At 37.9% G+C, this 23478-nt stretch overlaps 1 protein-coding gene across 1 annotated transcript in view; it reads right to left on the bottom strand.

Moving 5' to 3' along the window:
• Positions 1 to 23478, bottom strand: part of LOC123515845 (ribosome biogenesis protein BMS1 homolog) — a 39760-nt gene that overhangs the window by 4189 nt on the left and 12093 nt on the right. The window contains exons 10-17 of the mRNA XM_045274732.1: positions 22921 to 23386; positions 12815 to 12984; positions 12576 to 12651; positions 11938 to 12044; positions 11358 to 11528; positions 11105 to 11249; positions 1882 to 2057; positions 1551 to 1703 (exon numbers count right to left, since the gene is read on the bottom strand). Coding sequence (XP_045130667.1) covers positions 1551 to 1703; positions 1882 to 2057; positions 11105 to 11249; positions 11358 to 11528; positions 11938 to 12044; positions 12576 to 12651; positions 12815 to 12984; positions 22921 to 23386 — 1464 coding nt within the window. The remainder of the gene's footprint in view (positions 1 to 1550; positions 1704 to 1881; positions 2058 to 11104; positions 11250 to 11357; positions 11529 to 11937; positions 12045 to 12575; positions 12652 to 12814; positions 12985 to 22920; positions 23387 to 23478) is intronic.

Raw genomic sequence — 23478 nt, 5'->3', positions numbered from 1 at the left:
AACATGGCTGGGACAAAAACATAAACTGTCTCATTGGTTCTTTACATTATGTAATCTTTTATTTATATACAGAGGTCCTCTTTTAGTGCACACCTCAGTTACTGTGTTTCTGGCTTTATGCGCACCCTCACTTTGTTTCCATCACTCATACAATGCGTAAGATTTCCAACTTTATGTGCACTCAGTGAAAGAAACTTTCATTTGAGAACAAAATATATTTGCTAAAAATTAAATTAAGAAATGATGTTTTAACAACAAAAATAATTAAATGTCAAAATATATAAATTAAACATTACATATCGAAGAACCAACAAGACAGTTCAACAGCATGTGTATTTTGGTCCAGCCACATTGTTCCAGCTTGCATGTGTTGCGGTTTCATGTTTCACATTTGCTAAGCATTATGATATTTTTGACCTTCATAGGCTGGTAATATGTAATATTTGTGATCTTTCTAGGTTTGAGAATATGCCTTCTTCCAAAAATACAAAAAAGAAGGGTGTTACAGATATATTGAGGGATAAACTTATAAAGAAACGCAAAGAGAAAATAATCAAAGCCAAAGTTGAGGCAGGTGATAAACTCCATGAACGCAGTGCAGCAGGCATCACCTCGTGCTAGGGATAATATTATGAAGGTAGCTTGTGACCCCAAATTTCCCCTGCAAGCTCACTGTACAGCTACTATATATATGTAAGTAAGCTTTGTTGTATGTGGAATAATAATGTTTTATGTTTCAGGAATGATCAATTTGGGGGCAGTTATAAGGGGGGAGGGTCTCAAAAGGCCAGTCTTGGTGGGTCCCGGTCCCAATCTTTTATAACAAAAGGTTCTATTATTCAATTAGTGCGTTTTCAATACGCACATTTTCTCAGTCCTTTTCCCATTCATTAAGGGAGGATCCCTGTATTTTGACATTTAATTATTATTTTTGTTGTAAAAATATAATTACTTAATTATTATTTTTGTTGTTAAAGTCTTTATCATTTCTAAATTTATTTTAATTTATTTTATTTGTTTTTGGCAGAAAAAATAATTTTAAAGCAAATATATTTTGTTTTCAAATGAAAGTTTCTTTCCCCATGTGCACATAAAGTGGAAACTTTGTGCATTGTACGAGTGATGGAAACAAAGTGAGGGTGTGCATAAAGCCAGAAACACATTAACTGAGGTGTGCAATAAAAGAGGACCTGTGTATCAGAAGAGTCCTAGCAACCTATAGAGCAAGGTGGAGTGTTTTGGCGAGCACGCCAATCTCAAGTCAACTTGAATTCAAGACAACTTGACCACGAAAAACATACCTATAGAACATCCGAAAATTGACTGGCATGAAGTGACAAAAAAAAAAAAAAAAAAAAAAAAAAAAAAAACAGGAGAAGGGTTGTGCCGCACAAGATGAAAGTTCAGAGAATATTAAGTATTTTGTGAAATATAAATTCACAAGACTAGAAAAATCAAATATGTATATGAGGAAGTTGAGCTACTAATAGGAAAGTAGGGTTCTAAATGTCAATCACTGATCCATAAAAAAAAAAAAAAAAAAAACTTACCTCTATTTCCTTGGGATCTTTTACAACTATGACTCTTTGTTCTTTAGCAGCTTTTGGAGTGATCTTTGGCTTATCACTATATGGTAGAGCTTTCTGAAGTTCTCTGGGAATCTTCAGTGGAAGTGGTACATACTCACGGCGCTTAGTGATAGGCTGTGGGATAAGAATAAATAGAATAAAATTAGTTTTGTAGCATGGTACACCAAACACAGCAAGATATGGAAATTAGCTATTTAAAATGGGCATGTGGAGTGACGAGATGGGAAAGATATGTTCAGAATTACTTGTTTCTGAAAACTGGATTAAACAGAATACTTTGATTTCATCTTACAGTATACAAGGAATCAGGATTAGCTAGATTTTTTATCCCTTTGCTCTTTTTCACTTGGGCCACTGTCTTCATGCCCTGCCAAGCTGCCTTCTCACTGGGTGGAAGTAACAATGTGCGGACAGGAAAGCAGTGCCTTGCCATCTCTAGAGGCACCCATGTCTTCAGAATTATCACATCTGTAATATAAGTATTGGGAAGTTACAAGTCCCTTCAACAATGCTCTCAGATTTTATTAATGGTACTCAGTAACAACACACACACACACACACACACACACACACACACACACACACACACACACACGGTTGCGGACGGGAAGAAGGAAAATACCTATGGTGTTACAGGGCCTGGGTACCTCTAAGTTAGTGTCCTGTTAATGTCCTACTGTCGCTTAGTGTTGAGTCCTGTTAATGTCCTACTGTCGCTTAGTGTTGAAAGTGAGGGATATGGAGAGTGATCCCTGAGAGGAGAGTGTGGGCGGTGATTGTTTTGGCCTTAATCAGCTGATGATAACAAAAATGGCATCTAGACAAGCTAGAGACTTTGAAGGTTTTATTACTACACCAAAAGGACTGGAGAAACTAGATATGGATGCAAGAATCCAGGCACTGGAAAGTAAATTCCTAAACATTTTGTCCATAGAAGAAAAACTGGATAGAGTTCTAGCCGAGAATGATTAGTTCAAAAAAGAGATCTCTTTGTTAACGTTAGCGAATAAAGAGCTATTGAAGAAAAAGTAGAGATGGAGAAAGAAAACCAACAACTAAGGAAACAATGTGAAGAGATGAAGGCTAAACTCATGGAAATGGACATAAAAATATCCGAAGGGGACTTGAGGAAGGAGGAATGCCTTAATCTAATTGATACCAGGATGAAAGAAGTGAACCATGAACATCAGGAGGTACAAAGGTCGTTTAGGGAGATAGTAAAAAAGCAGGAAGAGGAAAATAAAGGGATTACGCAGAGGAAATGGTAAAGGCACTAAAGGAAAATGAGTATGTGGTGAGAGATATTGCTGAAAAGAAAAATGTGTGATCATAATAGGATTGCAGGAGGAAACTAACAGGAACTGGCAGGACAGGAGGGATAAGGAAAATGACAGGATTAAGTCTTTACTGAACAAGATCTCTGTGGAAGAAGAGGACCTATATGCTGAGGTAGAAGAAAGTGTGAGATTGGGAGCTTTTGAGGAAGGCAAGAATAGACCATTAAAATTGAAATTAAAGTCTCAGGTGGCAGTGGAGGCCTTGTTGAGGAGGGCTTGGAAACTTAAGGACTCTGAGGAAACCAAAACAATTTACATAAGAAGAAATATGTCACAAGATGAGCGAATGAAAATGAAGGAGCTTGTAACTGAAGTGAAGGAGAGGAATGACGAAAGAACAGAGGAGGAAAAGACCAAGTTTTTTTGGAGGATGAGAAATGGGAGGCTAAAGAAGTGGTGGATAAAACAGACGGAATAGGCATTACATGGAAGAATGAGACTAGGAATGGAATAAAAGTGACTTACACGAACATAGATGGATTTCTGTCTAAGAGGCTAGAATGTATGGATTACCTAAGAAATAACGAACCGGACATAATGTGTGTAGTGGAAACAAAGCTAAGGCCGAAATAAAGCTAGACTGGTTTGTTGTAAAACACTACAAAGTATGGAGAAATGATAGAAAAAATAAAGGTGGTGGTATAATGGTTCTTACTAAGGAAGATCTGATAGTGAAGGAGGTGAACTATAGTAAGAGAAATGAGGAAGTGATAAGTATGCTTATAACAGATGGCAAGAGGGACATTAATATTATAACAGTATACATACCACCCAGAACCAGTGCTTGGGAATATGAACAGTACCAAATGGTGATGAGAAATACTCTAGACAGAATGAAGCAAGAACTCATCAGAAAGGATAGAGTGATGATAGTTGGAGACTTTAATTGCAAAGAAATAGTGTGGGAAGACTACGAAGTGGTGAACGGTGGTGAGTGGGCAGAAGAATTGTTAAAGGTAGCAACAAATAACTTGATGACACAGTGGGTGAGATCACCAACAAGGTGCAGGGGACAAGATGTTGCAGCAAGGTTGGATTTGGTATTTACCAGGGGAATCTCTCTAAAAGAGGAAATTGAACATGAATGTCCCTTGGGGAAAAGCGATCATGATGTCCTAAGCTTTGAGCTGGATACGGAATTAAGCACGAATAAGATTGTGGAACGCAGGGAGGAAAAATTAAATTATACTAGGGCAAATTATAACCATATAAGGGAGTTCTTTAATGAAATTGACTGGTCCGTGGTATACCAGGAAAGGGATATGCAATTGAAATACGATAAATTTATGGATTTGTATAACTCTGCTGTGAAAAAGTTTGTGCCATATCACAGAAAGAGGACTTTAAATAATAAACAGTGGTTTAATAGAAATTGTGAAGAAGCAAAAAAGAACAAAGAAAAGGCATGGAAGAAACTTAAGAAAAACAGTGATGTATTATCAAGGGAAGTCTACAAAACAGCAAGGAATAGATATGTTGAAGTAAGGAGAACAGCACAGAAGGAATATGAACAGAGGGTGGTGGAAAACTGTGATAGTGACCCAAAATGTTTTACAAATTCATAAATGGAAAACTAAATAAAGGGAGGCAATAGAAAAGGTAAAAAATGGGGAAGAAGTATATGAAGATGCTGGAGATATAGCTGAAATTTTGAATGACAACTTTTGCAAAGTGTTTACAAAGGAGGAGCATTTTATGGGAGGAAGGCCTACGGAAATAAAGCAAATGCAGGACATCATGGTTACTAAGGAAGATGTAAGGAAAATTATAAGCAATCTGGATATTAATAAATCAATGGGGCCTGATGGCATATCTGGGAGGTTGCTAAATGAATGTAAGGATCAATTGTTGAACCCCGTATTTGATATTGTGGAAACCTCCATACGAACAGGATTAGTCCCAAAAGAGTGGAAAAGAGCTGACATTGTGCCTATATATAAGAATGGTAGTAGAATGGAACCGCTAAATTATAGACCAGTATCGTTGACTAGTATATTGTGCAAGGTATGTGAAGAAGTAATTAAAGCTAAGTGGAGTGAGTATCTAGAAAGTGAAAACATTCTGAGTGAAAGGCAGTTTGGTTTCAGAAAAGGAAGATCGTGTGTATCCAATTTATTATGTTTTTATTCAAGAGTGACTGACATACTACAACATAGAGAGGGATGGGTGGATGCTATCTACCTGGACTTGAGAAAGGCCTTTGATAAAGTACCACACAATAGACTGATGTGGAAACTAAAGATGATTGGAGGAGTAAATGATAAACTAGCAAAATGGATGGAAAATTACTTAATGGGAAGAGAAATGAGAACAGTGGTGAGAGGAAGGAAGTCCGAGTGGAAGAAGGTAACCAGTGGAGTTCCACAAGGGTCAGTGCTGGGTCCCATCATGTTTTTGATTTATGTTAATGATATGCCAGTAGGAATTGACAGTTACATGAACATGTTTGTGGACGATACTAAAATTATGAGGAGAGTAAAGAATGTGGAAGATTGTAACAAGTTACAGGAAGATCTTGATAAAATATATGAGTGGAGTAAGGAGTGGCAGATGGAATTTAATATAGACAAGACCCATGTTATGAAAATGGGAAGTAGATACAAGCCAAACAGGGATTACAGGCTGGGTGATGAGAAAATTAAAGAGACCAATGAGGAGAAAAACTTAGGAGTAACCATGCAAAACACCTTGTCACCGGAGAAACACATTAACAAGATTTTTTGGAAAACCTATAACATGCTTCAAAATATTTGCCTTGCATTCCACTACCTAGATGAAGGAATGATGAAGATATTATGTACCTTAATAAGACCCCAGTTAGAATATGCAGCTTGTGTCTGGTCACCGCATATGAAGAAAAATGTGAAGAAGGTAGAAAGGGTACAGAGGCTGGCAACAAGGATGGTACCAGGACTCAGGGAGTTAGACTATGAGGAAAGACTGAGGAAGCTGGGGCTGACCACATTAGAAGAGAGAAGAACAAGAGGAGACATGATAACTATGTATAAATTGGTGAACAAGATTGACATACTGGACAGAGAGTTGATAAAGGTGACCACAAGTAATCAGCTCCGAGGACATGGAAAAAGCTAATAAAGACATCTGTCTAAATGACGTGAGAAAATACAGTTTCCCACATCGTAGCATTGATAAGTGAAATAAACTGAGCAGTGATGTCGTTGATGCGGTGTGTGTCAATCAGATGAAAGAGAGATATGACAGGAATGGACAAGGAGACAGGACACAGAGAGCTTAGCTCGGGCCCTGTAATACACAAATAGGTAAATACACACACACACACACACACACACACACACACACACACACACACACACACACACACACACACACACACACACACACACACACAGATTACTATGGAAGTTAGAGGAGAAGGGTGGCTTAAAAAAGGAAGCACATTGAGATGGATAGAAAATTATTTGAGGGGGAGAGAAATAAGGACGGTAGTTAAAGATATGAAGTCCAAGTGGAGAGCAGTAGAAAGCGGAGTGACAGGGTCAGTATTGGCACCAATACTTTTCCTCATTTATATTAACGACATGCCAGAAGGAGTGAACAGTTACATAAATCTGTTTGCAGATGATATGAAACTGTGTAGAGTTATAAAGCAAAAGGAGGATTGTGAAATACTGCAAGAAGACCTAAATAAAATCTGGGAATGGAGTAAGAAGTGGGAAATGGAATTCAATGTGAACAAAAGCCATGTCATGGAAATGGGAAAGATGAAAGACGATGAGAATCTATAAGATGGGAGATGGTGTAGAACTGGAGAAAGTCAAAAAGGAAAAGGACTTAGGAGTGACGATGGAAGAAAACAATCAACCAGTAAGCCATATTGATAGAATTTTTAGAGAAACATATAATTTGCTGAGGAATATTGGAGTAGCATTTCACTACATGGACAAAGAAATGATGAAGAAATTGATAAATACTATAATAAGACCCAGATTGGAATATGCAGTAGTGTGGACCCCTCATAAAAAGAAACACATAAGGAAATTAGAGAGGCTACAAAAAATAGCTACAAGAATGGTTCCAGAATTTGAAGGGATGACATAGGAGAGACTAAAAGCTATGGATCTACCAACCCTGGAACAAAGAAGGGAGAGAGGAGACCTGATACAAGTTTATAAATTGATCAACGGAATGGACCAAGTGGATAATGAAAAACTGATCCTGAGAGAAGAATATGACATCCGAAGCACAAGATCGCATAGTAAAAAGCTGAGAAAAGGAAGATGTCTGAGAGATATTAAAAAATATAGTTTCCCGCAGAGATGTTTTGAGACGTGGAACAGTTTAAATGAAGAAGTAGTGTCTGCAACGAGTGTGCATACTTTTAAAGTAAGATTGGATAAGCGTAGATATGGAGACAGGGCCACACGAGCATAAAGCCCAGGCCCTGTAAAACTGCAACTAGGTAAATACACACACACACAAACACATTTTTCTTTTCCTTTATGGCATAAAGGAAAAGAAAAATCTAAATAAATTCACTAGAGAACGTGTAGAAAAAGAATTGGCCAAAATTGTTTTCAAACGAGTACAAGACAGCACACAAGAATTTGACCAGGAGGTGGAGGAAGTGATCAGGCTGGGAAGATACAGTAAAGGGGGTAGGAGACCAATGAAGGTGAGAATGAGATCTCAAGTGGCTATAGAGGAAATTATGGCTAGAAAAGGGAAGCTGGCCGATGATGTTGAGCACAGGATATATGGATAAAAAGAGATATGAACTTAGAGGAGAGAATGAAGGAGAAGGTGCTAAGAAGTGAAGCTAAGGAAAAAAACAAGAAAAGCACAGAGATAGAGAAGAAAAATATTTACTGGAGGGTTCTGGATATGAGACTAAAGAAGGAAGGAAAAAAGAGGAAGTTGTGGAGAAGGCAGTAAATTAAGGGTGACTTATACTAACATAGATGGGTTGTTATCAAGCATATTGGAAATTCGGCATTATTTGAAAGAGAGGAAGCCAGATGTAATGTGCATCATTGAAACAGAACTGAGAGCAGAGATCCATGTCAACTTTAAAGAGGAGGGATATAATAACTGGAGGAGGGACAGGAAGGATAAAGGGGGAGGAGGAGTGCTAATAATGGTTCGTGATAATATATGTGTGGAGGATGTGCAATATGGGAGTAACAATCAAAATAGAAGGTTTGAAGAAAAGAAAAATTATAGTTGCATATGTTCCACCAAAGACTAATTATGGGGATCAGAAGAACAAATATGCAAAGAGAGGTGATAGAAGAATACTCTTAGTTGGAGACTTTAACTGTAAAAAAATAAACTGGAGAGAGAGATGGCAGTAATGGATAACGCTGGGCAGTGGAGCAAGAAAGTGTTACAGTGGACTATGGTTAATACAATGGACCAGTGGGTGGAAGGGTCAACAAGGTACTATAGAGGAAGAAAAACCATCATTGCTTGACCTAGTTTTCACAAAGAAACCAGAGCCCCCTCCAATCATACAATACCTTAGAGATACGCTTTGCCACGTCATGCAGTCAGACTTCAAAGTATATGACCACCCACATGATATAAAATTAAAAGCACTAGGAATTATTGTAACATACAAACCAGGGAGGGAGCGGTGGGTATGTGAAAGCTCCCACTCAGCACAGGTGACTTGCCTCGTTAAATTACAAGCACACTTCAACTGACCAAGGTAAGTCTCGTGTACTTTATTAGTCAAATGAGGAGAAGTGATCATGTGACATTAGAGATGCAAATTCAGGAAGAAGACAAGATAAGTTACAAAGAGGACTATAAAAGAGATAGATTAAATTATGAAAGAGCGGATTTTGAAAAATTAAGGATATATTTTGCTGATATTGAGTGGACTAATATTATGTACAGAAAGACTGTACAAGGGAAATATGATATATTCTTACAGAAAATAATGGATTAAAAAAGTTTGTTCCTGTTTATAGAGTTCAGAAAAAAATACATGCTTGGTACAATGCTAGATGTATACAAGCAAAAAAGGTAAAAGATAAAGCGTGGAAGAAACTCTTAAAGCAAGGAAACAACTATAACAGACAGCAGTACAAAGATGCTAGAAATTAATATACACTGAAAACAACGGACAAATGGAGATGTGTAGATTGCAAAAGTCCGTTCTTTGCAAAAGTATGTAAAATAACATTAAGTACAACAAATAACCTGAAATAGATGATATGAGCATGGTCAGTTTAATAAATATTAATAAACTACAGAAAATGAAGTTTACCGGACAATAATTTGCCGGGAACGGACAATCGCGCACATTTTAATATTCATCCGTAGATTAAACCGACTCCAGAATTTGTAGAAATTGATGGGAGCTCCGTTGTTTCGAGGGTCGAGTGTATTAGAGTAAGGAGAGAGGAAAAAAGAAATTTTTAGAAAGATGTAGTGGATAAAAGCAAAGATGAACCCAAATTTTTCTGTAAGTTTATAAACGGCAAAACAAGGAATAAGGAAACAATTGAAAAAAATAATTAAAGAAGGGAAGACATACCAAACAGAGAAGGAAATGTGTGAAATAATGAATGAGAGCTTCAAAACAGTATTCACTGCAGAAGATGATTTCACAGAACCTAATATGACATTAGATTGCCAAGGATTACAGGAGGTTGCAGTGCACAAAGAGGATATTGAAAGATTGTTGGATAAGCTGGAAGTCAGAAAAGCAATGGTGTATCAGGCTAGGTGTTAAAAGAATGTTAAGAGCAATTACTGGATCCAATTTGGAAAATAATTACAATAAGTGAAGGGAAAGTTCCACTAGAATGGAAGAGAGCCAACGTAATAATTTAGAGGAAAGGCAACTGAACCACTAAACTACAGACCAGTGTCACTTACAAGTGTCGTAGGGAAGTTATGTGAAATAATTATCAAAGAAAAATAGGTAAAATTTCTAGAAGAGGAGCAAGTCATATCGAAGACAATTTGGGTTCAGGACAGGGCGGTCATGTGTATCAAACTTATTAAGCTTCTACTGGAGAGTTATTGCAGGACTTGAAAACAGAGATGGATGGGTACACACAGTATACCTGGACATTAAAAAGGCTTTTGCTAAAGTGGAAGACTACTTTGGAAACTAGAGAACATAGGAGGACTGCAAGGAACCTTGCTCGAATGGACAAGAGATTATTTGAAGCATAAGGAAATAAGAACTGTGATCAGAGATACATACTCATCTTGGGATAAAGTAACTAAGGGAGTGCCACAAGGGTCAGTGTTAGCCCCCATTATGTTTCAGGTTTATGTAAACAACATTCACATTGGGATAAACAGTTATATGAGTTTATTTGCAGATGATGCAAAGTTGCTAAGACATCAAAACCAGAGAGGACTGTCTGCTGTTGCATGAAGATTTAAACAAGATCTATGAGTGGAGCAGGAAGTGGAAATTGGAGTTTAATGCCAAAAAATGTCACATAATGGAACTAGGAAAGAGTAAGAGACGACTGATATGGAACTATTTGATAGGAGAGGAACATATAATAAAGACTAAAGAGGAGAAAGATCTTGGAGTGATCATACAAGAAAATCTGAGCTCTGATAACCATATAAGCAAGATATTTGGACTATCATTACAAATATAAAGATATGACGAAAAAAATCATCACAAGCATGATACGCCCAAGGCTGGAAAACGCAGCAGTGGTATGGTCTCTGACCTCTAAAAAGGATACAAGAAAATTGGAAAGGATACAGAAGATTGCTACAAAGATGGTGGCGGAATTAAAGGAGCTTACATATGAAGAACGACTGAAGGGAATGGGACTGCCAACCTTACAAGATAGAAGAGAATGTGGGGACCTAATACCAATGTATAAGATAGTAAATGGTATTGAAAAGATAGACAAAGAAGACCTGGTGCTGTTGACAGAAGAAGATGGAAGGACAAAAGAACATGAAAGAAGATCAGGATGAGGCAGTGTGTGAAGGGTATTGTTAAATACAGTTTTCCACACAGAATGGTGGAAAAATGGAATGCATTGGATAATATTGTTACAGCACATAGTGTGCATAACTTTAAAGAAAAAGTAGATAAATGGAGATATGGGGACAGGACACTATGAGCCCCGCTTGAACCCTGTACAATACAACTAGGTAAATACAACTAGGTAAATACACACACACACATACACACTAAAAAAACCTTACCACTCATTTTGATTACATCTTCAAAAGTAGCACGGAAGTGTCCTCTGTCTCCTTGAAATTTCTTGATGATACCTCGAATACCAGATTGAGTTTCAATTTTTGCTCCTTCAAACTTGGCAATTTCAGTATCTGAATGAAACATGTCCTGGAAATAATCAATATTAATTAAGAAACTTTCTTCATCATTACATTGTTTAAAAATTATATCATGAACTTTAAACAGTACTTAATTCTTATCAATACACATATATACTTTTATGAAAGCAGTCTTCTTTAGAATTTTCTCTGGAGTGCCCATCAACTTGAGTTTCTTCACTATCTTACAACTCTGGTCTGCTTCCAATACAACTCCATTAGCAGCAATGCGAAATTCAGGCTGTGGATAAACAAAGTTTATCAATGTATTTCTATCTTGTGCCTGTTCCTAAAAAGTATTTCCAGCACATGGTTATAATAGAAGTCTCAATTTACTTTTGTCCATGATTAAAAAAAATACAGTAAGTCCTCAATTTACGATAGAAATATGTTCCTTAAAACCTTATCGTAAACCGAACCTGTGTAAATCAAACCCGTTTTTACACAGATTAGATAGGAATACGTTCTAGCTGAATACGGAAGTCAATAGAAAAAAGTAATCAAATTGGACAAGCCATGTATTACCGGGGAAAAAAAAAAAAATTGAACAAGAATACTGTTTTACTTACCTTTCTTAATGTTAATCTTCTGTATAGATCCTCTCCTAGGGTAGAGGACTATATATGCCCTTCCTTTGTCCCTTCTGAGGCTAAGGGGCAGCAGGGACCTCGCCTACCTTACTCGGAAGGAGGGCTCACAGGAGAATGATCAGCTGATGTTGCAGATGAAGTGGGTGATGCACTGGCCGAGTGTGATGCAGGTGAATCATATCCTTCAAACTGGTCACTTGAAGTTGATGACCCAGCTTTAATTGACGGTTGAAGGTACAGTGAGTGAAATGGATGGTCTAGCTACAGGTTTGAAAAAAGCTGAGATTGTGGACTGTTTCTTCTTTTTATGTTTCTCGTCATATAATTCTCTGTAGATTTTCATCGTCTGTTTCATCTCATTAACCACATTGCTACTCTTTTGGGGTTAGGGTCATGTTCTTGCAGCATTTCCATTGCATAGTCAATAAAACTGAAAGCTTTTTGCAGAGTCTTGATGTCTTCACCACAATCTAAATTACGTTTCTGTGACACTTCTATTAAATGCGGAGAATAATGTAAGTATATCACCGAGCACAAGGTTTCACTGTGTTCGTAGTGGCAGCACGAAAGTGACTAGTTCATAGTTGGCTGCTGTGCGGCGGCATAATTACAGCAACAAGTTTGATGGGAATTTGAATATTGTAACTGCAAATTTTTTATTGTAAATTGAAAAAAATGGTAGTAATTGTCAACTATCGTATCTGTGAATTTATCGTAAACCAAACTATCATAAAATGAGGACTTACTTTTTAAAAGAGTTTGAGCATTTTCACTTTCTTTCCATTCCCCAGTTACAAAGCAATCTTTGATGGAGTTGAATACCTGATTTAAAAGAAGTAAATAAATTTATTAAATAAAAACCTTAATTATAATGTGAAATTAGTCCTTCTTATGGCACTAATTCTCATCTTTGTTATACTTACTGCACTGTAGATTAAATTGTCAAAAAACATAATAAATTTTACCAGTAGTATCATTATGTTACCTCATCATTACTCCAATCTCGAAGGGCTGGGGGAATGTAACGACTAGTATCAACTTCGTCCATTGGGGCCTGGGATAAATGTTTGTTGGGTTTTGACTGTGATACTTTGTAGAATAGACCTCCAATGTTATTGTCATCCTCTTCACTACTACTGTCCTCTTCATCTTTTACTGTAAAGGTGTAATAAGAAAGCTAAATATATACTCAAAGTTTTCCACATATCAAAGAATACCCTGCAACATAACAAACCTGGCATGCACAAGCATTCATAAATGCATCAATGTACACACACACATACACCGTAGACACACTGCCGATCAGACGTCTCTGAACAACTTGCAAGGAAAAGCTACAATAGGAGCTGGAGACTGGCCTAGACGTATGTACAGGGGGGAGAGAGCCACATTAAATACGTTTTGGACCATATTTATGGAAAGAAAAACAAGAGAGAGATGTAACAAAGTAGTGCTGCCAGACGTACGACTGAAACAAAACATACGCCATCGTGTGAAAATCAACGGTACATTGAAGATCCTGTTGGACTATGGAAACTAACTGAGGATATTATGGACAAGGATTTTTCTGGATTCAGGGACGAAGTATGTAGTATGAGAAGGTTGATCAACGTAGAAAGGACTGACAACAGAAAAAATAGAGCTGAAATTGAGATTGGTAGAATGTGAGAAGGTCAGTGCAATCAATAAGGGATTAAAAGAAGAGATTTTTTTTTTTTTTTTTTTACATTACAAGGGCACTGGCCAAGGGCAAACACAGTGTTGGAAAAAAAAAAAATCCCGCTGGTTGCCAGGCCCTGTTAAAAGAAAAGTAGAAAGAGAAAAAACAGAAAAATCTAAAAGGAGGGTCCAGTTAACGTAAGAGGTGTCTTGACACTCCTCTTTTGAAAGAGTTTAAGTCATAGGCAGGTGGAAATACAGACACAGGTAGAGAGTTCCAGAGTTTACCAGTGTAGGGAATGAAGGAGTGAAGATACTGGTTAACTCTTGCATTAGGAAGATGGACAGAATAGGGATGAGAAGAAGTAGAGAGTCTTGTGCAGCGAGGCCGCAGGAGGGGAAGGCATGCAGTTAGCAAGTTCAGAAGAGCAGACAGCATGAAAACAGCGGTAGAAGACAGATAAAGATGCAACATTGCGGCGGTGACTTAAAGAATCAAGACAGTCAGTTAGAGGAGAAGAGTTGATAAGACGAAAAGCTTTAGATTCCACCTTGTTTAGTAAAGCTGTGTGTGGATCCCCCAGACATGAGAGCCATACTCCATACACGGGCGGATAAGGCCCTTGTACAGAGCAAGCAGCTGGGAGGAGAGAAAAATGGACGAAGACGCCATAGGACACCTAACTTCTTGGAAGCTGATTTAGCAAGAGTAGAGATGTGAAATTTCCAGTTTAGATTTTTAGTGAAGGATAGACCGAGTGTGTTTAATGTAGAGGAGAGGGAAGTTGAGTGTTATTGAAGAAGAGAGGATAGTTGTCTGGAAGGTTATGTCGAGTAGATAGTTGTAGAAATTGAGTTTTTGAGGCATTGAACAAAACCAGGTTTTCTCTGCCCCAATCAGAAACAAGTGAAAGATCAGAAGTTAGGCGTCCTATAGCATCTCGCCTTGAGTCATTTAATTGTTGTTGGGTTGGGCGTCTGTTGAACGCTGTTGAATAATGCAGGGTGGTATCATCAGCATAGGAGTGGATAGGGCATTGAGTCAGATTTAGGAGATCATTGATGAATAATAGAAAGAGAGTGGGTGATAGGACAGAACCCTGTGGAACACCACTGTTGATAGTTTTAGGGAAGAACAGTGACCGTCTACTACAGCAGCAATAGAACGATCGGAAAGGAAACTGGAGATGAAGGTACAGAGAGAAGGATAGAATCCGTAGGAGGGTAGTTTAGAAATTAAAGATTTGTGCCAGACTCTATCGAAGGCTTTCGATATGTCAAGGCCGACAGCAAAGGTTTCACCGAAGTCCCTAAAAGAGGATGACCAAGATTCAGTTAGGAAAGTAAGAAGATCACCAGTAGATCTGCCTTTACGGAAACCATACTGGCAATCAGAGAGAAGGTTGTGAGCTGATAGATGCCTCATTATCTTCCTATTAAGGATAGACTCAAAGGCTTTAGAAAGGCAGGAAATCAAAGCTATAGGGCGGTAGTTAGAAGGATTGGAGTGGTCACCTTTTTTAGGGACAGGTTGAATGTGAGCAAACTTCCAGCAAGAAGGATAAATAGAAGTAGAGAGACACAGATGAAAGAGTTTGACCAGGCAGTGAGCGAGTTCGGAAGCACAGTTTTTGAGAACAACAGGAGGGACTCCATCCGGACCGTAAGCCTTCCGAGAATCAAGGCCAGAGAGGGCCAGGAAAACGTCTTTATAAAGAATTTTAATTTTAGGGATGAAGTAGTCAGAGGGTGGAGGAGTAGGAGGAATATGCCCAGAATCATCCAAAGTTGAGTTGGTAGCAAAGGTTTGAGCGAAGAGTTCAGCTTTAGAAAAGAAGAGACAGCTGTAGAGCCATCTGGATGAAGTAAAGGAGGAAAGACGAAGAAGTAAAGTTGTTAGAGATATTATTGGCTAGATGCCAGAAATCTCGAGAGGAGTTAGAATTGGAAAGACTTTGACATTTTCTATTGATGAAAGAGTTTTAGTAAGTTGGAGAATAGATTTGGCATGATTACGGGCAGAAATATATAGGGCATGAGTTTCAGCAGTTGGATGGCTACGGAACCGTTTGTGAGCCGCCTCTCTATCATTGACAGCACGAGAACAAGCAGAGTTAAACCAAGGCTTTTTAGCTTTAGGGTTAGAGAAAGTATGAGGAATGTATAGCTCCATGCCAGAGATAATCACCTCTGTTATGCGCTCGGCACAAAGAGAAGGATCTCTGACATGAAAACAATAATCATCCCAAGGAAATCAGAATAGTACTGCCTTAGTTCCTCCCACTTAGCAGAGTTAAAATGCCAGAAGCACCTCCGCTTAGGCGGGTCCTGAGGCTGCACTGGAGTGATAGAACTGGTAACGGAAATTAGATTGTGGTCGGAGGAGCCCAACGGAGAGGAAAGTTTAACAGAGTAAGCAGAAGGGTTGGAGGTTAGGAAAAGATCAAGAATGTTGGGCGTGTCTCCAAGGCGGTCAGGAATACGGGTAGGGAACTTCACTAGCTGCTCTAGGTCATGAAGGATAGCAAAGTTGAAGGTTTGTTCACCAGGTTGGTCAGTGAAAGAAGATGAAAGCCAAAGCTGGTGGTGAACATTGAAATCCCTAAAATGGAGATCTCAGCAAAAGGAAAGTGAGATAAGATGTGCTCCACCTTGGAAGTCAAATAGTCAAAGAATTTTACATAGTCAGAGGAATTAGGTGAGAGGTATACAGCACAGATGAATTTAGTTAGAGAGTGACATTGAAGTCTTAGCCAGATGGTAGAAAATTCTGAAGATTCAAGATTGTGGGCACGAGAGCAAGTGGTGTCGTTACGCACGTATGCGCAACATCCAGCTTTGGATTGAAAATGAGGATAGAGCAAGTAGGAGGGAACAGAAAAGGGCTGCTGTCAGTAGTCACAGACAACTGTGTTTCGGTTAGGAAGAGAAGATGAGGTTTAGTAGAGGAGAGGTGGTGTTCCACAGATTGAAAATTAGAACGAAGGCCACGAATGTTGCAGAAATTGATAGTGAAAGTATTAGATGAAGTGTCAAGACACCCAAGGTCGACAGCAGAGGGCAGTCCGACCTGGGGACATTTATGGTCCCTCCCAGAGGGGACTCCGAGGCAGGGCGTGGTGAAGCCATTATTAAATTTTGATTTGAAGAGAGTGTAAAAGTGTAAGGTGTTGTAGTGTAGTGTAGGAAGTAGTAGAAGTTGTCTTTAGAGGGCAGGCTGCAGCTGCTCAATTGTATAAATGAGACCACAAAGGGAACCGGGAAGAGAGGACACGGGGAATCACTCAGTCTGCAGCACTGCCTACATCCCCGTAAGTACCTCTCCTGGAGTATTCCACCGGGCGGCAGGTGACTACTGCCTACTCCATATTAAATACAATATTAGATACAAGAAATAAAGAAACAAAATGACATACTAAAAGCCACATGCCAAGACCACGAAAACTTCTTAAGGAGCTTACAGGTTTAAGTGCACGATGGGACTGTGCACAGGATAGAAGGTGAATTGGGTGAAAACAAGCTGAAGGAACTACAAAATTAATGGAAGCATGAACAGGAAGAGAAAAAGTTAAATCTTATAGGTTGTAAAGAGACAAATTCAGAAAAACACGAAAGTCACTGTAAGTCAAGTAATTAAAGGGAAAGAAGACATGGTGCAGGATACAGTGGATAAGAGAAAAAGCTTCGTGATTTTTGGGATGAAGGAAAAAGAAAAAATCCAAACGAATTCATGAGAACATGAAGAGAGAGAATTGGCCAAAACTGTTACCAAACAAGTTCAAGCTAGCACACAAGAACTAGGCCAAGGTGGAGGAAGTGATCAAGTTAGGAAGATACAGTGAATGGGGTAGGAGACCAATAAAGTGAGACTGAGATCCCAAGTGGCACTAGAGGAAATCATGGCTAGGAAAGGGAAGCTGGCCGATTATACTGAACACAAGGATATATGGATAAAAATAAATATGAACCTAGAGGAAAGAGAAAAGGAGAAAGTGCTAAGAAGTGAAGTTAAGGAAAAAAAAACAAGAAAAGGACAGAGATCAAGAAGAATTTTTACTGGAGAGTTCTGGATATGAGACTAAAGAAGTGGTACCTACAGAAGAAAGAGAAGGTTGTGGAAGAGGCAAGAAATTAAGAGTGATTTATACTAATATAGATGGGTTGTTATCAGGCATGTTAGAGGTTAGGGATTATTTGAGAGAAAAAGCCAGATGTTATGTGCATCGTTGAAAGAAAACTCAGAGATCAGATCCATGTTAACTTTAAAGTGGAGGGATATAATAGCCGGAGGAGAGAGGAAGGATAAAGGGGGAGGAGGAGTGCTAATAATGGTTCGTGATAATATACAGGCAACCCCCGAAGGTTAACACAACGAAATTTCGCTACAACGAAGGTTTCATTTTACTACCATCTGCTCGTTTAACGAACACCAAACTCGCTTTAACGAAGTTTTATCCAGGTAATTTTTTTCCAAATTTGAAAGCCCCACCATATCACGCAAGCTGATAGGCTTTTGAATACACCAGGAGCTGCTGGTACTAAGGCCTACCTCAGGAAAAATCCTGGGACACCTATAGAATAAAGATCAAGATCAAGATCAAGCCTCTCGTGGACAACACGCAACACTCACTCCCAGTCAAAACATAACAGCCTCAGCAGCAGCTTGTCTTGCCTAGCTCAACTTACCACCAAAACGCCCTGCAATTGGCCTAGTGTTCGTAAGAAGACCAGGAAGTCTCTTACTCTCCAAATGAAACTAGATATTATTCACAGACATGAGAGGCCAGAAAACTATAGCAGTGCTGGCCACTATCTTGACTCCATATTATACTGTCTCTATTTTCAAGTCAGCAGACTCTATTAAGGAGGCTGGTGAGACCGTATCTTCCTTGCAAGCTAAAAGAACCACCTGAACTCGTGACTCTACAATGGATAAAATGGAAAGCCTTGTGGAAATGTGGTACATAAGTTTTGTATGCAGTACAATGATGCGCACTTTGTTTACATTCCACAGGTTGCCGGTTAGTGTCTTTCCTGTTTCACTCTTCCTCCCTTCATAAAGTTAAGATCATCAACATTATAAAGTTACATACATACATACATTAGTGTACATTATAATGACTTAAATTAAACTACCTAAATGTTTAACTTCATAATTCTGACTTTCATTAAACCTTTTACTGTACTATGATGCACTCTCGCTTTGCTTACTCTCAATGGAAGTTCAAATCAGGGGTTAAATTTGTTATAATCGGTTCGCTTAACAAAGTGTTTTTTAGGAACGTAACCCCTTCGTTAAACGGGGGTTGCCTGTACATGTGGAGGATGTGCAATATGGAGAGGACAAAGTGGATAATGGGAATAATAGTCAAAACAGGAATTGAAGAGAAAAACTATAGTTACATATGTGCCACCTAAGACAAATACATGGGGAACTGAAGAACATAAAGATATGAAAAGAGAGGAGATTAAGTGTCTAGATAACATGATAAGAATAGATAGAAGAATACTTTTAATTAGAGACTTTAACTGGAAAAAATTAAACTGGAGAGAGATGGAAGTAATGGATAATGCTGGGCAGTGGAGCGAGGAAGTGTTACAGTTGACTATAGTTAATGCAATGGATCAGTGGGTGGAGGAGTCAACAAGGTACAGGAGAGGAAGAAGAACCACTGTTGCTTTACTTCGTTTTCACAAAGAAACCAGAGTCCCCTCTAATCATACAATACAATGGGAAGAAGTGATCATGTGAAATTAGAGATGCAAATGCAGGAGGAAGATGAGATAAGTTACAGAGATGACTACAGAGGAGAAAGATTAAATAATGCAAGAGCAGATTTTGAAGAATTAAGGATCTATCTTACTGATACTGAGTGGAGAACTATTATGTACAGAAAGACAATACAAGGGAAATATGACATATTCTTACAGAAATATAATGTAGGAGTAAAAAAATTTGTTCCTGTTAAAAAAAAAAAAAAAAAAAAAAAAAAACAATGCTTGGTACAATGCTAAATGCATACAAGCCAAAAAAAAAAATATATAAAAAAATAAAGGATGGAAGAAACTTATGGAACAGAGAAATGACTATGACAGACGGCAGTACAAGGATGCCAGAAACAATTATATTACAGTAAAAAGAGAGGAAGAAAGAAACTTTGAGAAAGATGTGGTGAGTAAAAGCAAAGACAAACCCAAACTTTTCTACAAGTTTATAAATAGCAAAACGAAGAACAAGGAAACGATTGAAAAAATAATTAAAGGAGGGAAGACATACCAAACCTCAAACAGAGAAGGAAATGTGTGAAATAATGAACGAGAGCTTCAAAATGGTGTTCACTGTCAAAGAAGATTTCACAGAACCTAATAGGACATTGTATTGCCACAGGAGATCACAGTTCACAAAGAAGATATTGGAAGATTATTGGATAAGTTGGATGTCAGAAAAGCAATGGGGCCAGATGGTGTATCAGGCTATGTGTTAAAAGAGTGTAAAGATTCAATTTGGGAAATAATTACAAGTTCCAAAAGAGTGTAAAGATCCAATTTGGGAAATAATTATAAGTTCCAAAAGAGTGTAAAGATCAAATTTGGGAAATAATTACAAGTTCCAAAAGAGTGTAAAGATCCAATTTGGGAAATAATTACAAGTTCCAAAAGAGTGTAAAGATCCAATTTGGGAAATAATTACAAGTTCCAAAAGAGTGTAAAGATCAAACTTGGGAAATAATTACAAGTTAAGGGAAAGTTCCACTAGAATGGAAGAGAGCCAACATAATACTGATATTTAAAGAAGGAAAGGCAACTGAAACACTAAACTACAGACCAGTGTCACTTACAAGTGTTTTTGGGAAGTTGTGTGAAATAATTATTAAAGAAAAATGGATTAAATTTATAGAAGAGGAGCAAGTCATATCGAACAGACAATTTAGGTTCAAGACAGGGAGGTCATGTGTATCAAACTTATTAAGCTTCTACTTGAGAGTTATTGCAGGACTGGAAAACAAAGACAGATGGGTGGACACAGTATACCTGGACATAAAAAAGGCTTTTTGATAAAGTCCCTCAGGGAAGACTATTTTGGAAACTAGAGAACATAGGAGGACTGCAAGGAACTTTGCTAGAATGGACAAGAGATTATTTGAAGGATAGGGAAATGAGAACTGTGATCAGATACATACTCATCTTGGGTAAAGTAACTACCAGAGTGCCACAAGGACAAGGGTCAGTGTTAGCCCCCATTATGTTTCAGATTTATGTAAATAACATTCACATTGGGGTAAACGGTTACATAAATTTGTTTGCTGATTATACAAAGCTGCTAAAAGTTATCAAAACTAGGAGGACTGTCTGCTGTTGCAGGAAGATATAAACAAGATCAATGAGTGGAGCAGGAAGTGGAAATTGGAATTTAATGCCAAGAAATGTCACAAGTGGAATTAAGAAAGAGTAAAAGACTGACATGGAACTATTTGATGGGAGAGGAACAAATAATGAACACTAAAAGAGGAAAAAGATCTGGGAGTGATCATACAGGAAAACCTGAGCCCAAAAAAAACACATAAGCAAGATATTTGGATTATCATATAAAATGTTGACTAATATAGGAGTGGCATTTCAATATGATGAAAAAAATATGCACCAGTGGTGTGATCTCCGAGCTCTAAAACGGATATAAGAAAATTGGAAAGGATACAGAAGATTGCTACAAAGATGGTGCCGGAATTAAAGGACCTGTCACAAGAAGAACAATTGAAGGAAATGGTACTGCCAACCTTACAAGATAGAAGAGAATGTGGGAACAAAGAAGACCTGGTGCTGTTGATAGAAGGACAAGAGGATATGAAAAGAAGATCAGGATGAGGCAGTGTGTGAAGGATATTGGAAAATACAGTTTTCCACACAGAACGGTGGAAAAATGGAATGCATTGGATTATGGAATTGTAACAGCACATAGAGTGCATAGCTTTAAAGGAAAACTAGATAAACGGAGATATGGAGACAAGACACTATGAGCCCCGCTCAAACCTTGTACAGTACAACTTGGTAAATACACACACACACACACTTTTGATAAAGTCTAGTATGGAAGACTTCTTTGGAAACTAGAGTACATAGGAGGACTGCGTGGAACCTTGCTCGAATGGATAAGGGATTATTTGAAGGATAGGGAAATGAGAACTGTGATCAGAGATACATACTCATCTTGGGGTAAAGTAAGTAGCGGAGTGCTACAAGGGTCAGTGTTAGCCCCCATTATGTTTCAAGTTTATGTAAACGACATTCACATTGGGATAGTTATATAAATTTATTCGTTGATTATGCAAAGTTGCTAAGAGTTATCAAAACCAGAGAGGACTGTCTGCTGTTGCGGGAAGATTTAAACAAGATCTATGAATGGAGCAAGAAGTGGAAATTGGAGTTTAATGTCAAGAAATGCCACATAATGGAACTAGGAAAGAGTAAGAGAAGACCAGTATGAAACTATGTGATGGGAGAGGAGCAAATAATGAAGACTAACCAGGAAAAAGATCTTGGAGTGATCATACAAGAAGATCTGAACCCTGATAAACACATAAGCAAGATATTTGGACTATCATATAAGATGTTGACTAATATAATAGTGGCATTTCATTACATGGATAAAGATACAATGAAAAAAATCATCACAAGCATGATACACCCAAGTCTGGAATATGCAGCATTGATATGGTCTCCGAGCTCTAAAAAGGATATAAGAAAATTGGAAAGGATACAGAAGATTGCTACAAAGATGGTGCCAGAATTAAAGGACCTCACATATGAAGAACGACTGAAGGAAATGGGACTGCCAACCTTACAAGATAGAAGAGAATGCGGGCACCTAATAACAATGTATAAGATAGTAAATGACATTGAAAAGATAGAAAAAGAAGACCTGGTGCTGTTGACGTAAGATGGAATGACAAGAGGACATGTAAAGATCAGGATGAGGCAGTGTGTGAAGGATATTGGAAAATACAGTTTTACACACAGAACAGTGGAAAAATGGAATGCATTGGATAATTGAATTGTCACAACACATAGTGTGTATAACTTTAAAGAAAAAGTAGATATGGAGACAGGACACTATGAGCCCTGCTCGAACCCTATACAATACAACTAGGTAAATACACACTATGGAGATAAACAATTACATTTGGAGACTGCCAAAGTATATCTCACCTTTTTTCTTGAAGATTAAAACTTCAGCTTTTAAGAAACATAAGGTTATGCAAGTTCAAATTTTGTGAGATAAGGTTTTTCAATTTTAAATGATGAGACAGTGATTATATAACTACAACTCTCATAGTACTCTTCTTGAGGGCAAATTAATCTAATCCTGTTGCTTTCAATAGTATAAACTTCTCAAAGATAAATATGAAGTTTATGAGGAATAGATTTAGTACTTACCATCCGTGTAAATGAACTTTCGTAAAAATGCAACAGTACTTTGACTTTTGTAAAAATCTGACGAGGCTTGTTTGAGCATCATCTTGCGGTACTGCATTTTGACATCTTCATCACTATCTGTGTTGTCTTCATCATTATCTTCTTCATCTGGCTTATCTTCAGAAAGTTCCTTTTCATCACACATGTCATGAGTGTCATTAGATTTTACTTGCTGAGATGTTGATGTGTTTATCTTTTCTAATAGTCCTTGGAGTTTAGCTGTCACTGAAGAGCTACTGTTGTTTTTCAAGAGAGGAGTTTTATGCAGGGCTGATGGTTCAGTTCTGTTTGTAAGAAGGGATTCGATTTGACTGTCTTGACCTGTTTGACTTTTCTGAACCTCTTTCAAATCTGCATCCAAGTCATAATCTTCAGAATCACTTGCAGAACTGTTCTTATTAGTATCTTCTTGCACATGTGAAGTGCTCTAAAAAAAACAGAGATGAAAAAATAATGATCTTGTCTAATTAAAATCATTATCAATGTTTCATAAAAAAAAAAACTTATTAAGCATAAGCT

The sequence above is a fragment of the Portunus trituberculatus genome, chromosome 40 (genome assembly GCF_017591435.1).
Source record: "Portunus trituberculatus isolate SZX2019 chromosome 40, ASM1759143v1, whole genome shotgun sequence".
In the NCBI taxonomy this organism is placed as follows: Eukaryota; Metazoa; Arthropoda; class Malacostraca; order Decapoda; family Portunidae; genus Portunus; species Portunus trituberculatus.
This window is presented reverse-complemented; position numbering and strand designations above follow the sequence as displayed.